A 13668-nucleotide genomic window follows, 5' to 3' on the forward strand; every position below is an offset into this window, starting at 1 on the left:
CAGTGTCAAGTACCTACATTCAGTGAACGAGCATTTTTTAATGTCAGCTGCTGGTGTTGGTCAGCTCGTTCTGGATCCACGGCAGCGTCAATGACAGTAGCTATCAGGCGAAGTTGGAGCACTTCATTTGCTTCCACCGGCTGAAAAGCTTTATGTAGATGAAGATTTCGTCATTTCGCACGTTGTCTCACAAGCTTCAGTCGCCAAACAGCGAGTGGTAAATGGTGTACAGAATTACAATGCCATTACTGTGCGTTATTTCCCTGTCAACTCTCCTGACCTGAACCCATTAGAGTAGCGCGTGGGATATTGTGAATATAAAGTGAGAGAGCAAGACCCATCTCTCTGGATGAGCTTAAGGCGGAATAAAATGCATGCGTAGCGCGAATCTCTTGCTCAGCCAGTGCGGGAACTGGTCGCGAGCGCTCTGAGATACCACGCCGCATTGTAAGCAGTCATTTCTGCAAAAGGCTTCCCTCACCAAGTATGCCTACACTTAAACCGTGTTCAATGCAATCGCAGGTCTCTCCTTTTCGCTTAAGTAAAAACACTGTTTCTTAGATGTGTCCAGCGTTCGCGCATGGCTAAAGTCTTTTGAGATAGGAATTCTTTCCTTTTCATGAGCTTATGCCAAAACATTAGTGTTAAAACGGCAACAAAAGACCTGAAAGGCTTTCAACGACTGACCAATGAAAATATATGACAGTTTAATGGAATCACCCATATACTAAAAAGTAATGAACTTTTCCACAATGTTCTGGCTTTTTGGGAAGGACCTTAATATTGATATATAGGCGCTATCGTTATATAATCATAACATATATTAACATATGAACTCTATATATAGGGGAAACAACATTAAACAACTTATTTGAATCATTGTTATTTAAAAACTATAGAGCCCTGCACGTGACACAAAAAAAATATATTCTGACCCTTAAAAACTATAGAGCCCTGCACGTGACATGAAAAATTGATTTTGTGGCCACAAATTAAGAATTTGTTGAAATAAATCACTGGTTTCTTATTCTCTCATTTTATTAAAGTTAAATTGTGGCCATGATACCACCCCACTCGCATGCATGTTGCGTGGTGCTCCATAGATATTTGAATGAAAACTTGTATAATTTTTTTTAGAAAAATGCAAAACAGATGCATGTCCACTGGTGGTCTCAGACATTTGTACCCTATTATATGCCTTCTTTAAATTAGACAAAGCTAGAGAGATAAAGAAAGATGCAAGAAACTAAACTAAATTTGTCTTTTTGAAGTCCTTAACACCCTATCACACTGCAATTATCCATGATTTTGTTGTTGTTGTTTTATTTGGAGGTTAGGTTGACTTGTTAAATTGCTCTAATGGCATCCAAACGTTTCTTTGCGCAATGCTGAAAATTCAGCTTTGCCAGGAATAAAAAAGAAGACATGAAAGGTAACTTATGTCCTCTGCAAGGGGAATGAAATGAGCTAAAGAAAGAAAGAGAGAAAAAGAAAGAGGTAAGGATATGAAGTATAGCTTTGTCTGAAGCAGTAGACAGCACATCTAAAGTCTAATGACTTTCAGCACAGCCACTGTGACATGGTCCAGTCATTTTACCTTATAAGCCATCAACATGATCAACAACCCAGTGTGCAGAACTTTCTCTCTTTCTCTCTCTCTCTCTCTCTCACACACACACACCACCCTCTATTACTCAATAACATCTCTAAACGCTATGAGAACCTCTGCAAACACTATAGGACTCAGTAATAGTGAGGAAAGAGCATCAATCCGGCTCCTTGCATTGGCTCAGACTCAGGGTCACAATTAAACACAGAGTAAGAAGTAAGAATGATAGTGTGACCCTCACAAATTTTAAAGGGACAGTTCACTCAAAAATTTTAATTCTGTCATCATTTACTCACCCATATGTCATTCCAAAATGGTATGATTCCAAATGGTACAGCTTCATTCAAAATAAAATAAAATAAAATACACAAAGTTTAATTAAAGTAAAAATCAGCAAACACTGTGGAACCAAATAAATAAGAAACTGATATTTATATAAATGAATAAATTAAATCTGGCTGATGCGACTGTATTTCGACATGCTGCATTGAGCAGTGGCAATCAGTTTTTAATTGTAGTGTCTGTTCTTTAACAAAACAAAATAATTTTTTATTACAATAAAATATTAAAACTATGGTGGTGTGCAGTGGGCAAGTGACGCAAACATGTTGTGAATTAACACCATCGACACCGACTATCGCACTGAACCTTGCTAACAACATTATTCAAAATATCCTTTTTGTTCTGCAGAAAAATGAAATGCATGCATGTTTGGAATGACAAGAGGATGAGTAAATGATGACAATTTATTTTATTTTATTTTTTACTTTACTGAACTATTCCATTAAGTGAAGTGTAGAGGGCGGGTAAAAGTTGTTTAACCCCATTAGTAAAATGCTGAAAATCAGCAAAATTACTTGACTATTTAAGAGCACATTTAAGCTACCAAAATGAAATTCAGTTTAGTGGCTGGAAACAGATCTACAGTATAGATGTTAAATTCCACAACTGATATCTGATACACACTGTTGAACTAGTTTCAGAGCTAAACCAACAGCAGCATAACTTCAATACTGTAGTGACAGTATAGTGCACATATACTGTACACACAGACAGATACATACTCACAAAAGAGAGCAAAAGGTCATGGTGCTAATACTGTAGATCAGCGCATCAATGACAGATTAAAACCATCAATGACAGATTAAAACAATATTGAACCTACATTTCACTGCGTGTTGTATGTCATATAACTTGTACGTGACAAATAAAATCTTGAAACTTGAACCTCGTCATGTAGGTCACCTCCTGGCGCCATGACAACAGAGAACACTGTGCTCACATAGTAACCTCTCATTTAACACTGGCACTCATCGGTACAACACTGAACCCTGAACACAGATTCATCAGCCATACTGGCTGTTCACCATCAATGCGTATTTAATTCTATATATTCAGATGAAAAAGTGGATACAGATCTTGAAACCAAATCTTATTTTTAGCTCTTATGTTTATTTAGATCCATTGTCGTTTGCAGGCTCTAATTTGTCTTCTTAAACAAACAGTATGACAACACTGGACCTCTCTGTTGGCCCCAACAGTTCATACAATGTTACTGCAGTTGACCAGTGTGCAACAATGTAAACTCAAGAGTTTGAAGTAAGTTGATCTGTTTGTGTACTATCTTTTTAGAATTCCAAAGCCACAGCTGGTCATGTGATCTCAGCGTGACGGGGCAACCCACCTTATGTAGAGTAAAATTGCTTTTTCTAAGCTTAATTCTCATATGATTCTACACCTTGTTAAAGGGATACTCCACCCCAAAATGAAACTTTTGTCATTAATCACTTACCCCCATATTGTTCCAAACCTGTAAAAGCTTCGTTCATCTTTGGAACACAATTTATGATATTTTGGATGAAAACCTGGAGGATTGTGACTGTCCCATAGACTGCCAAGTAAAATACACTGTCAAGGTACAGAAAAATATGAAAAGCTTCGTCAGAATAGTCCATCTGCCATCAGTGATTCAACCGTAACATTATGAAGCGACGACAATACTTCTTGTACGAGAATAAAACAAAAATAATAACTTTATTCAACAATTTGTCTCCTCTGTCTCTCCACATCACCGTAGCGCCATTTTGGAGAATTTGAGCTGAACGCAGGCAGCTTAAGCTCTTCTGTGTCAGCCACGTCACAGAGGAGACAAATTGTTGAATTTTGTTTTATTCGCGTACAAAAAGTATTCTCATCGCTTCATAACGTTACGGTTGAACCACTGATGGTAGATGGACTATTCTAACTAAGTTTTTCATACTTTTCAGGACCTGACAGTTTATTTTACTTGGCAATGTATTGGACAGTCACAAGCCTCCCGGTTTTCATCCAAAATATCTTAAATTGTGGTCCAAAGATGAACAAAGCTTTTATGGGTTTGGAACGGCAAGAGGATAAGTGATTAATGACAAAATTTTCATTTTGGATGGACTAAGCCTTTAAATATATATGTTAAACACACCTCTAATTTCCTTGGATGTAAGGAAAATATAAATTGCTCCTTTTTGGCTGTTTCACTAACTGGTACAACAGTGACATTGAACTTCATACTGACACCTATTGGTGTGGATGCAGCATGATGCAAAACTTTTCCTTGAAGTGCCAAGTCTTATGTAGAATAAAACAACATATCAGTTTATAACAACTGAAATGACAAAAGTTGTAAAACATTTGTAAAACAACTGAAATGACAAATGCTGTAAAACATAAGTAAAAAAAAAACAATTTTAAGTGGAAAATATGGATGAGTGCACCTAATAAGAATGTTAAGCAAATGTAGAAAAGAACAAATACATGACAACAACAAAAAATAAAAACTAAAAAAAAATAATAAAAAATACAAATCACACCTCTGTGAATTGCTGTAAAAATTGCTGTAAATAAAAACACTGTAAATCAGTGTGGAACTAATGATGCCACTGACAAAAACACTTTGTGGGATGTGCTTCATCTTTTTTTTTTTTTATAATGTCCAAACTGGTTTCGAACCAAATGAGCTCGGTGGCACATCACAACAAGAAAGAGATAGGCAAATCAATAACTGCCACAAAGTGAGCTTCTCTTTCAAACTCTCCATTTGTGGAACAGCACTTTGTTGTACGTGATCCGGTCTGATACTTCATAAATAAGCATTATTCTCTCCATTTATAACTAGCTCAGGTGTGATTCACTAGATGTTACTGCCATTTACTCTCCATCAAGATGGCGTAAGGCCCTGCAGATGGGTCTTGTAAAGCTACGGTCATTCTATTCCTAAGAAGTCTGTTCAATTAGGCTTCTCTGATTTCCCTAGAGAGCGCTCCTCTCTTTAAAACGCATCATTAATACAGGCTTACCTCTCCCAAAGGATGGCCTCACCCCCGCCCAACGCAGAGCAGACTCGAGCCTGCTTACAGCAACCGCACACTAACACACAGAAACCATCTTTTGCCATCGACCCAAACTTTTGAGGCCTAGAAGATGAGGGCCTCTTGAAGAGCCATCAGCCCTAGCCTATAAACTAACTGTCCATAAGCAATATTGTAAATTCCACTTTGATTTGATGTCTGTGAAATAATTGGTACGTATTTTTGTGAAAACAGAAATGTTAAGGCCTGTACACATTTCATCTGCTCACACACAGATGCTGTGTGCAATTATGAAAGACATTTTCAACACTGGTTTATTAAAGTATAAATTACTATATTTCAGACTGATGCTGTCACTCTATATAAGTTTTAATTACACTATAAAGTTTTAATAATCATTCTAATATGACAATTGGGAAAGTCCACACCACAATAACGACACAGATGAATAATATTGTTGGAATCACTTTCAAAATTATTTTTACATCTTATAAACAATAAAAACATTGACATCCAATCCGAATCCACCATTTATGAGCTTAAGCATTTAAAGCAGCAGTACGAAATGATGGCAGCATGTGTTCAAAACAAATCCAACATTGGTGTGAATGCTAAAATAGTTATCAATTAGGGCTGTGCAATTAATCACATTCAATTGTCGTGCGCATCTCGTTAGTAAAGCCGGTCCCGTGATTAGTAGTAAATCTCCATCACATGCTTTCAGATGGAGCGGCTTTCACTACACAGAGCCGTATTACACTGACAATTAGGCAAAATCGCCCTCATAATCGCAGATGAATCTCTTTCGATTTCGAACACGATATCGTCTAATTTGTCAATGAAATACGGCTCTGTGTAGTGAAAGCCGCTCCATCTGAAAGCAGGTGATGATGATTTACTACTAATCACAGGACCGGCTTTACTGAGGAGATGCGCACGACAATCGAATGCGATTAAATGCACAGCCCTATTATCAATATACTTTATATCTCATAGTTATCATTCTTAGTGTGAAAGGGCCTTTCACAAGCTAATTTTTTTACAGATTGTCTTGTATAATGATTTTTTTTGACTGACTCATTAAAAATAACCATTTCTTAAGAATCATCTTTGAATTGGACATCTCAGATCACCCTGTGTTTGTTGCTGCAATTAACTCTCCCACTGAGGTTTTTACTAATGCTGACTGCTTTATAGCACGTGTTATAGCAATTTATTGATGAAAGGAAAAGAAAAAAATGTCAACTAGATATTAGCTACAACATATCTCCAAACTAATGAAAAACACAAAATGTCCTTTTGTAGATAAAACAAACAAAATCCAGGTTAGGCATCTGAGGATTTGTATTTGTGCCACAGACACTTGCTTCAAAGGATCATGGGTAGTGACAGGACACAATGCCCCCCGCCCACCCCCGACTCTCAAGCAATCCCCCGACTCACCCCTGACTTCTCATCGAAGATCTTGATCCCTCCAAAGGACACAGTGAGAAAAACTTTCTGTTTGTGTTCTCCTTTAGACCGTGCAGAGGCTGCGATTCCCTGCAGACAAGAAGATGAAAACAGAAACATGAGGAAAAAAAGAAATGAAGATAAAACAGAAACAGAGCAGAACGGAACGGCAGCATTCGCTACTTGCAGCAATCCTTGGGGAGAATTAGCCTAGCTGTTATGTAAAGAAATTGATTCATTTTCTCTCTGTTTTCCACAATTTCTGGTTCTGATATATGCTGGTTTAGAGTAACTGGGGACAACCGACACTGTACAGGTAGAAGCTGTAATTTCACCATTCTACTGATCTAACTCAATCAAAAGTAGACATATCAAACCATCCCCACCCAAAAATAATGTGTAACTCCCTTGGTTCTTTCAAACGACTCTTCCCCAAAGGACCACATGCAGATGATAGATTGAGTAGCGTGTTTACAGAGAATACTGTACATGAGAAAACACCAGACATACAAAATGCTGTTCAATCCGGTCACAAAACCACAATTCACCTCGACAACTTGGATAAAACTGAAGAAAAAATGGCTGACTTCACTTATTTTACATCAGTAGTTGCCTGTAGGTGTCTCCATATCCCCTCCTGAACATAATCAAATTATATTTTTATACCAGATATCAGAGGAAAAAAACTGAATTGTTCAACAGTGTGTAAATCAGAGTTTGTGAGCGAAGTGAAGCAGCAAGTTTCTCCTATGTACTCCAAGCATTTAATAATCACTCTGCTCCGGGTTCGGCATTTCCTGCTCCATGCTCACCTGATCAGAAACGCCACTCTGCCTTCACTCCATGATGAAATTTGTGGCTAAAGTGTTTCAGTATGTTTTGAAAATAAAATTTTAAGCTGATAAATCATACAACATCGACAACAATAATCCTCACCACTTAATAATTCTTTCTGCAAGCAAGCTTCACCACATTGGTGTAGAGCAGAGATTAACTTCCTGTACAATAAACTGTTTAAAATGTGAATTCACCCAATCAATATTAAGTATCTACATGCTACAAACAAACAAACAAACATGCTTGAGATATAACCTCCTGCGCTCGTCCATCGCTGTCAACCTTCACCTTCTTTCTGATTTGTGTGATCCACGTATCTGTCAAGCTATCTAATGATGTTTTAAGTGTGAATTCTTGATAAAATGTAGTTATATTATGAACTCTTGGCATTAATTGTTCTCATGATGACGCGGTAGTGCAACGCTCTCAGTGCGAATGAAAACCACGACGCTCAAAAATTCCTCTCCTCGCTTCAGTCAAAAATCATGCCACTCCACACACATACTCTGGTGTAAATGCAGCCTATTTGTCTGGGTGAGAGAAAGACACTGCATATAGCAAGGGACCTAATCACTAACTAATTCACAGGGTTTTACAGTAGCATTTTTATAGTCTTTTGCCAATAAAATTATGATAATTTCTTACAATGTACCAGAGGGAGCACTCTGAAAGGCTCATAGTGACCAGGGACAAGGCACTGTAAATGTAATATTTTGTCAACAGCAATTGAATAAAATACAAAAATAAAGTATCATTATTAAACTACAGATAAATTAAAATATTCACACATTTTTGAACGAGTGCATTTTGCACTTTTAATAAACCAAATAGCAACACATTTTATTTTGTAATTCACAGAAATGCTTAATCTGTACTGTTCACCCACACACAATTCACACCGGACACAATTAATTTAAAAAAGAGGGGCAGAAGGAACGGAAATCGCCACCCTTCTCTAAAACTCCTGCAAATGAGCGATAGAGAAGCTGAGAGCGGTATGGAGAAAAAAGTGCCACTCCAGATGGTTGTGCACCGCCTATGCCAGAATCCGTCACTGTGATGAGACGATATCACACTGCAGACCTAAATCCATTAAAAAAAAATAAAAAAATTCTGTTTGTTTTGTATATTTTAATAAATCACTTGTCAAGTCAGATTTGCTAATTATAAAGTTGCAATAAACCAAAAGCCGAAACTTCTTCTAAAATCAAGCTTGCTTTGTATATCCAAACCATTCAAAGGTGTGTTTGGCAGTTTCTCCAAACAGCTGGAGCCCTCAAGTCTTTCAGGACCATAATATATTCTTGCCAGTCAGATGATGCTGTTTCTTGAACTTCCTTCCAAGTGTGCAGGGAGCAGCATCCGTCAGTCATATAATGTATGTTTGCACACCATAATGCCTATCCATATGTGCTTGCCAGATGATGAATGAGCCGTTATAATGCTAGTAGCTGGAAGATCATGGCAAAAAGAGCACATGTGCTGACATTTCAAACTCAGATAGTTTGTGTATAAATGTTGCTGAAGTGAAAACAAAAGATGCAGATGTGAAATATAAGACATAAATGTGCAATCCAGAGTGCCTGGGCAGAGACTCGTCTGTAGGAGAAGCTGGACAGATGCTTAAGGAAGTTTTTAGAGCACTACGTGGGCTGATTATCAAGGGAGGATGGGGATTATATGAAAAGACTCAAGTCAAACTGTTGTTTAAACTCTTCTACCCCACAGCGTGATGAACAGAGAGACATAAAAAGTGAGAGAGAGGAATAAGAGATTAAAAATGACACTATGGGACTCATTTGTTTGCTAAGGAGTGGAGGACTGTGGGAATATGAGTATAGATTATGTGTCTGGATGAGTGAGAGGTAAACAGCTTGGATCAATAACAGTCTGGACATTCCAATCAGACCAACATGCAAATCAGACGGCAAAATCACCCACTCGCTCAAACACACTAAGAAACCAATCTAAACTCTGGTAAAAAGGGTACAATTTATGGTGAACATACAATAAGACACTGATTTTCGGAGGCATCAAGACAATGTGTATCAATGTCTACTTATGTGTATCAGGGGCATACACGCATGCACAAATAAAGCAACCCACATACACATGGTAGTGTGAGCCCTGGTGTTCACATGGCTCATTACCCAGTCTAATGGATGTGGCTTACAAATTAAACAAACTAAAACTACACCTATATAAATAAAATAAAACTGCCAAAATCATAAACAATAATCATATCAAAAAAAAAATAAATTATAAATAAAAATACTATTTATAAAACATAAAAAATAAATTAAACTTAAAAGAAAACTTTGAAAAAAAATAGTCATGGAATCCTCGTTGTCAGCCAAGCCCAGGTCCGGTTCAACAGGGGTACTAGAGGGTGATTAATACACTCAAACGAAAGCAAAAGCAATTAGCTAGGTGCACAAGATGATGTCGGTGAGCTTCGGAGACGTGACTGTGGGCATGCTTAGGAGATTGCTTCATTCTTTCCACTGTTGATAACGCTTAACGCTGGTTAGTCAAAATTCACAGAGATCTATTCATTCAAACATAAACCACTCAAATGTGCAACACTGTACATTTTTGGAGAGTTGATTTTGTTCTGACTGCTACTTATAAGATCATAAGGTTTGCGATTGTCAAATGAGACACTCAGAGATTTCTGCATTATGGACTCAATGTATTATATTTATATTACACTTATTTATAATTATATTTGTACAATTTAACATAATTTAATTATAGTAGATTTGTATTTATTAAAATATCGGCATTTGTATTTCCCTGTATTTTTATTAATATTAATCTGTTTTGTGAATATGAGCATTTGTTGCATAAATCATTATCTGTCTGGTGTCTATAAGCAGCGCATACAGTATATTTTTACAAATTGTTCACATTAATTAACAAATAAAACAAATCTTTAAATTAGTCACAACTATTTACTAATTTGATCTTTTTACAGCCTGTGTTTTCATCTAAAAATGTGTTTGATTCTAAGATCACTGTGTAAATGTAAAATATTAAAATATGTTGTGAAAATGTTGATGGAACCAACTGATGCATGTGCAGAATTGAGAAACGGATATTTATGAAGATCAATTGATGTATCACAAGGCATAAGGTATTTCAGTTCAAAAAAGTCAATGCAATACAAAAATTTTCGAGAAATAAGTAATTTGTACATTTACATAATTGGTAAGGGAAAAAGACATTGTGTAGCTATGTGTACACACCATGAGTTTGAGTCAACTTTCATTTCGTGAACATACAGATTAGAGTATTTCATTCATTCAACTCTGCCTGACACAAACATATATACGTTTTAAATGCCATTGGCTCAATTAACATTTATAGTATAGTAATAATGATAATGTAGATCTTAGTTGCATTTTAAGTGATATTATAAATCCTGTAAACATACAGTATACTGTATAGGCCCTGTCACAAATCCCACACTAAACCCTTGTGGTCTTCCTCTAAATCCACACTTCTGTGATGTAATGTTGCTTTGACTGTCGGGTAGACTGTCATTTAGCAAAACCGGAAGTGTCTATGCCCAAACTCGCTAGACCGGAAATCCAAGATGGCAGAGATACGTAATTAGCCCATTGAGGATCTGGCAAAAATATCCAGTGTGTATTTGCGTTTGCACTCCTGACAGCATCAAAAGTTACTATTTACATTGTGCTCTTGAAGAGTTGAGCAATGTAGCCACTCGCAGATATAACATATTCTTTTAAATAACAATGAAATTTAAAGCCATAAAAAATATTAAATACCTGTAATGGTATAAGAAAAGTTTTAATCATAATTTCAAGCATACATGTATTGTTCCCAGTGGAGCAGGTAAGCTTGGAATATGGAAAAGCGTACATTCAGCAGATAGAAATATTGCATTATATTGATTTTGTCAGGAAAAAAGATGATCTGAACACTGTTGTGGCTTTACTTTACTCTGGCATTACATCCCACCCACATCCCTCTGATCAGCATGTGGTACATTATATTACTATAACTAAAAATCTTTTTGGAAAATTAAACAGTTTCTTACAAACGTATGTGATTTGATAAAATACATAATGAAATATAATCAGGTAACGGAGAAATTACAATTAGCTTCAAGCTACACAAGACAATTAATGAGATTAATACAACACTTCTACTTGAATGTCACTATTAATCACTAATGAGTGTTTGTAATATCTTCTGACAGCGATCCAATGTGGATTTTGGTCAAATGATGAGGCAGAAATATGTTGTTAGTAACATTCTAGAAGGGGACATGAAGAAAAAGTAATGTAACTAGTAGTGTAACTAATTACTGTTACCAGAAACTAATAAGTAAAATAACAATATTACTTTTAAAAGGAGTAACTAGTAATTAGTAATATATTACATTCTTTGAGTAACTAGCCCGACACTACTCATTTGTAAGTTGCTTTGGATAAAAGCATCTGCTAAATGAATCAATGTAAATGTAAATAGACATTATCTTTATTAACAAACCGCAAGTCTAAGTAAGTACATTCTCGCCTAAAAAGTCTTAAAACTACATTCTGTGATACAAAAACAGTATTATTTATACAATTATTGTGGATTTGAGTGTTTGCCATGACTCTGCTTTGAGAAATACCACAAGTGGAGGGATACAAACAGTGAAATGGTTGGAGTTCCGATATCACTAGAATATCGCATCAGATTTGAGGGCCAGAAATATTTGTAATTATATGGAATTATACACATACAGTGTGTATATTATATATATATATATATATATATATATATATAATAACATACAGTACATAAATATATAATATATACATATACATAAAACATATTGTAACATATAACATGTAAGCAACCACAATACCAGTAACCACTATGCCACTATACCACACACCTTGAGTTTCATCATTGAGTCCTGACAGAGTTTGTCTCCTCTTGCAGCAGTGACCTCATCTATCCCAATGAGCTTGGCCTTGTAGCGAACTCCATCCCCCTTAAAACGCTTTATCAGAGCTGCTTCACTGCGGTCCTGCCCTGGAGGAAGAAAAAAAAGAGAAGATAAATGAAGCATACAATCATTTGATGAATTTTGCATATCTGCAGCACATCTCCTCCTCCCTCCATCTACTATCATCTCAAAATGCCATTACTTCTCCCACGATCAGCAGAATCTGTACCTTGCAGCTGACAAAAATACCAAGCGATATTCTAATAACCTGTATTTACTCCAGCCCACATCCTCATATTTCTAACACTGTGTTCTGTTTGAGCAGTTAGATCTTTAATCTCATTCTAGTTGTTGCGGTCCAGCTGGAGTTTTGTCTGCATGGGCCTGTGGGTTTGTTCAAATTTAATTTGTTTAAAATCCCAGAATTTTGAAAACTCTCCCTAACCCCCAGATGCCCTACATTTGGCACCATATTCACAGCTCAGAACGAAGGTCAAGACTGCTGCATATGTGTGGCTGTAATTACAGGTATGCCAGGCCCGAGGCATGATGGGGAAAGGTTGGTTTCTAAGTAACAATGCTGTATCCTCGTCTGGTGTGAGGTGATAGGAGGGATGAAAGCTGATTTTTTTATTTTTTTTTTGAGCTCTCATATCAAAGTGGACGTCTATCAGCCAATCATGGCTTAGAAAGATCAAGTGGTTCCTCCCACACCTTCATCACAAACATATAACTGGATAACTGGACTGGCCAATCAATGAGCCTCCAAGGATGTAGACCAATTAACTAGCTCATGTTCAGTGAAGCAAAGACAAACAGACCCAATTAGGTCGGAGACTGCAGTTTGATCAGTGGACAAAGGCAAATAGACACTTACCAGATACACATAAACTTAATTTATAGCATGTACAAGATGAAGGGTAAAAGGGGAATATAAGCTGGCAGACCTTACTGACAGCAACACCATCATTCGGTCAACCCACAGTCTCCATATCCACCCCCTTTGAATGTCTGTCTCCCTTTACTAGCTTGACATTTCTCTTTCTTGCATTTTCTGTCACTCTTAGCTGTTGTATTGTTGTGGTATCAGTAGTATCTTATGTTGACCTTGTTCCTACATACCCCTCCATGTTCTCCATTGATGCTTATCAATGGTTGTGCTCTCCTCTGAGAAGAAGGGGTCAAGAATTTAACTATTACACAAGCTGGGGACACGCCAGTGTTAGGAAAGCTACTTTGAAACTGTAGCTTGTAAAGCTACAAGCTAGACATAATTTAAAGGATCTCAATTTGGATGTCAGCATTCAACAACATTTAACAGATCAATGTACACTAAATTTAGCACAACTGACTGAGAGTATGACTGACAATACAGGATGTGGTTTTTAGCGTCCAGTGTTACAATGGTGCCGTGACCCAGGGAGTGGGAGTGAGGTTTAGTGGGGGTGAGTGTA

General features: G+C 36.8%; 1 protein-coding gene across 1 annotated transcript in view; it reads right to left on the reverse strand.

The window, feature by feature from the left end:
- Positions 1 to 13668, reverse strand: part of LOC122148957 (disabled homolog 1-like) — a 96834-nt gene that overhangs the window by 48499 nt on the left and 34667 nt on the right. Inside the window, 3 exon segments of the mRNA XM_042777570.1 lie at positions 5839 to 5854; positions 6396 to 6498; positions 12161 to 12300. Of these exon segments, the coding sequence (XP_042633504.1) occupies positions 5839 to 5854; positions 6396 to 6498; positions 12161 to 12300 (259 nt within the window).

This window comes from Cyprinus carpio, chromosome A20 (genome assembly GCF_018340385.1).
Source record: "Cyprinus carpio isolate SPL01 chromosome A20, ASM1834038v1, whole genome shotgun sequence".
Classification (NCBI taxonomy): domain Eukaryota; kingdom Metazoa; phylum Chordata; class Actinopteri; order Cypriniformes; family Cyprinidae; genus Cyprinus; species Cyprinus carpio.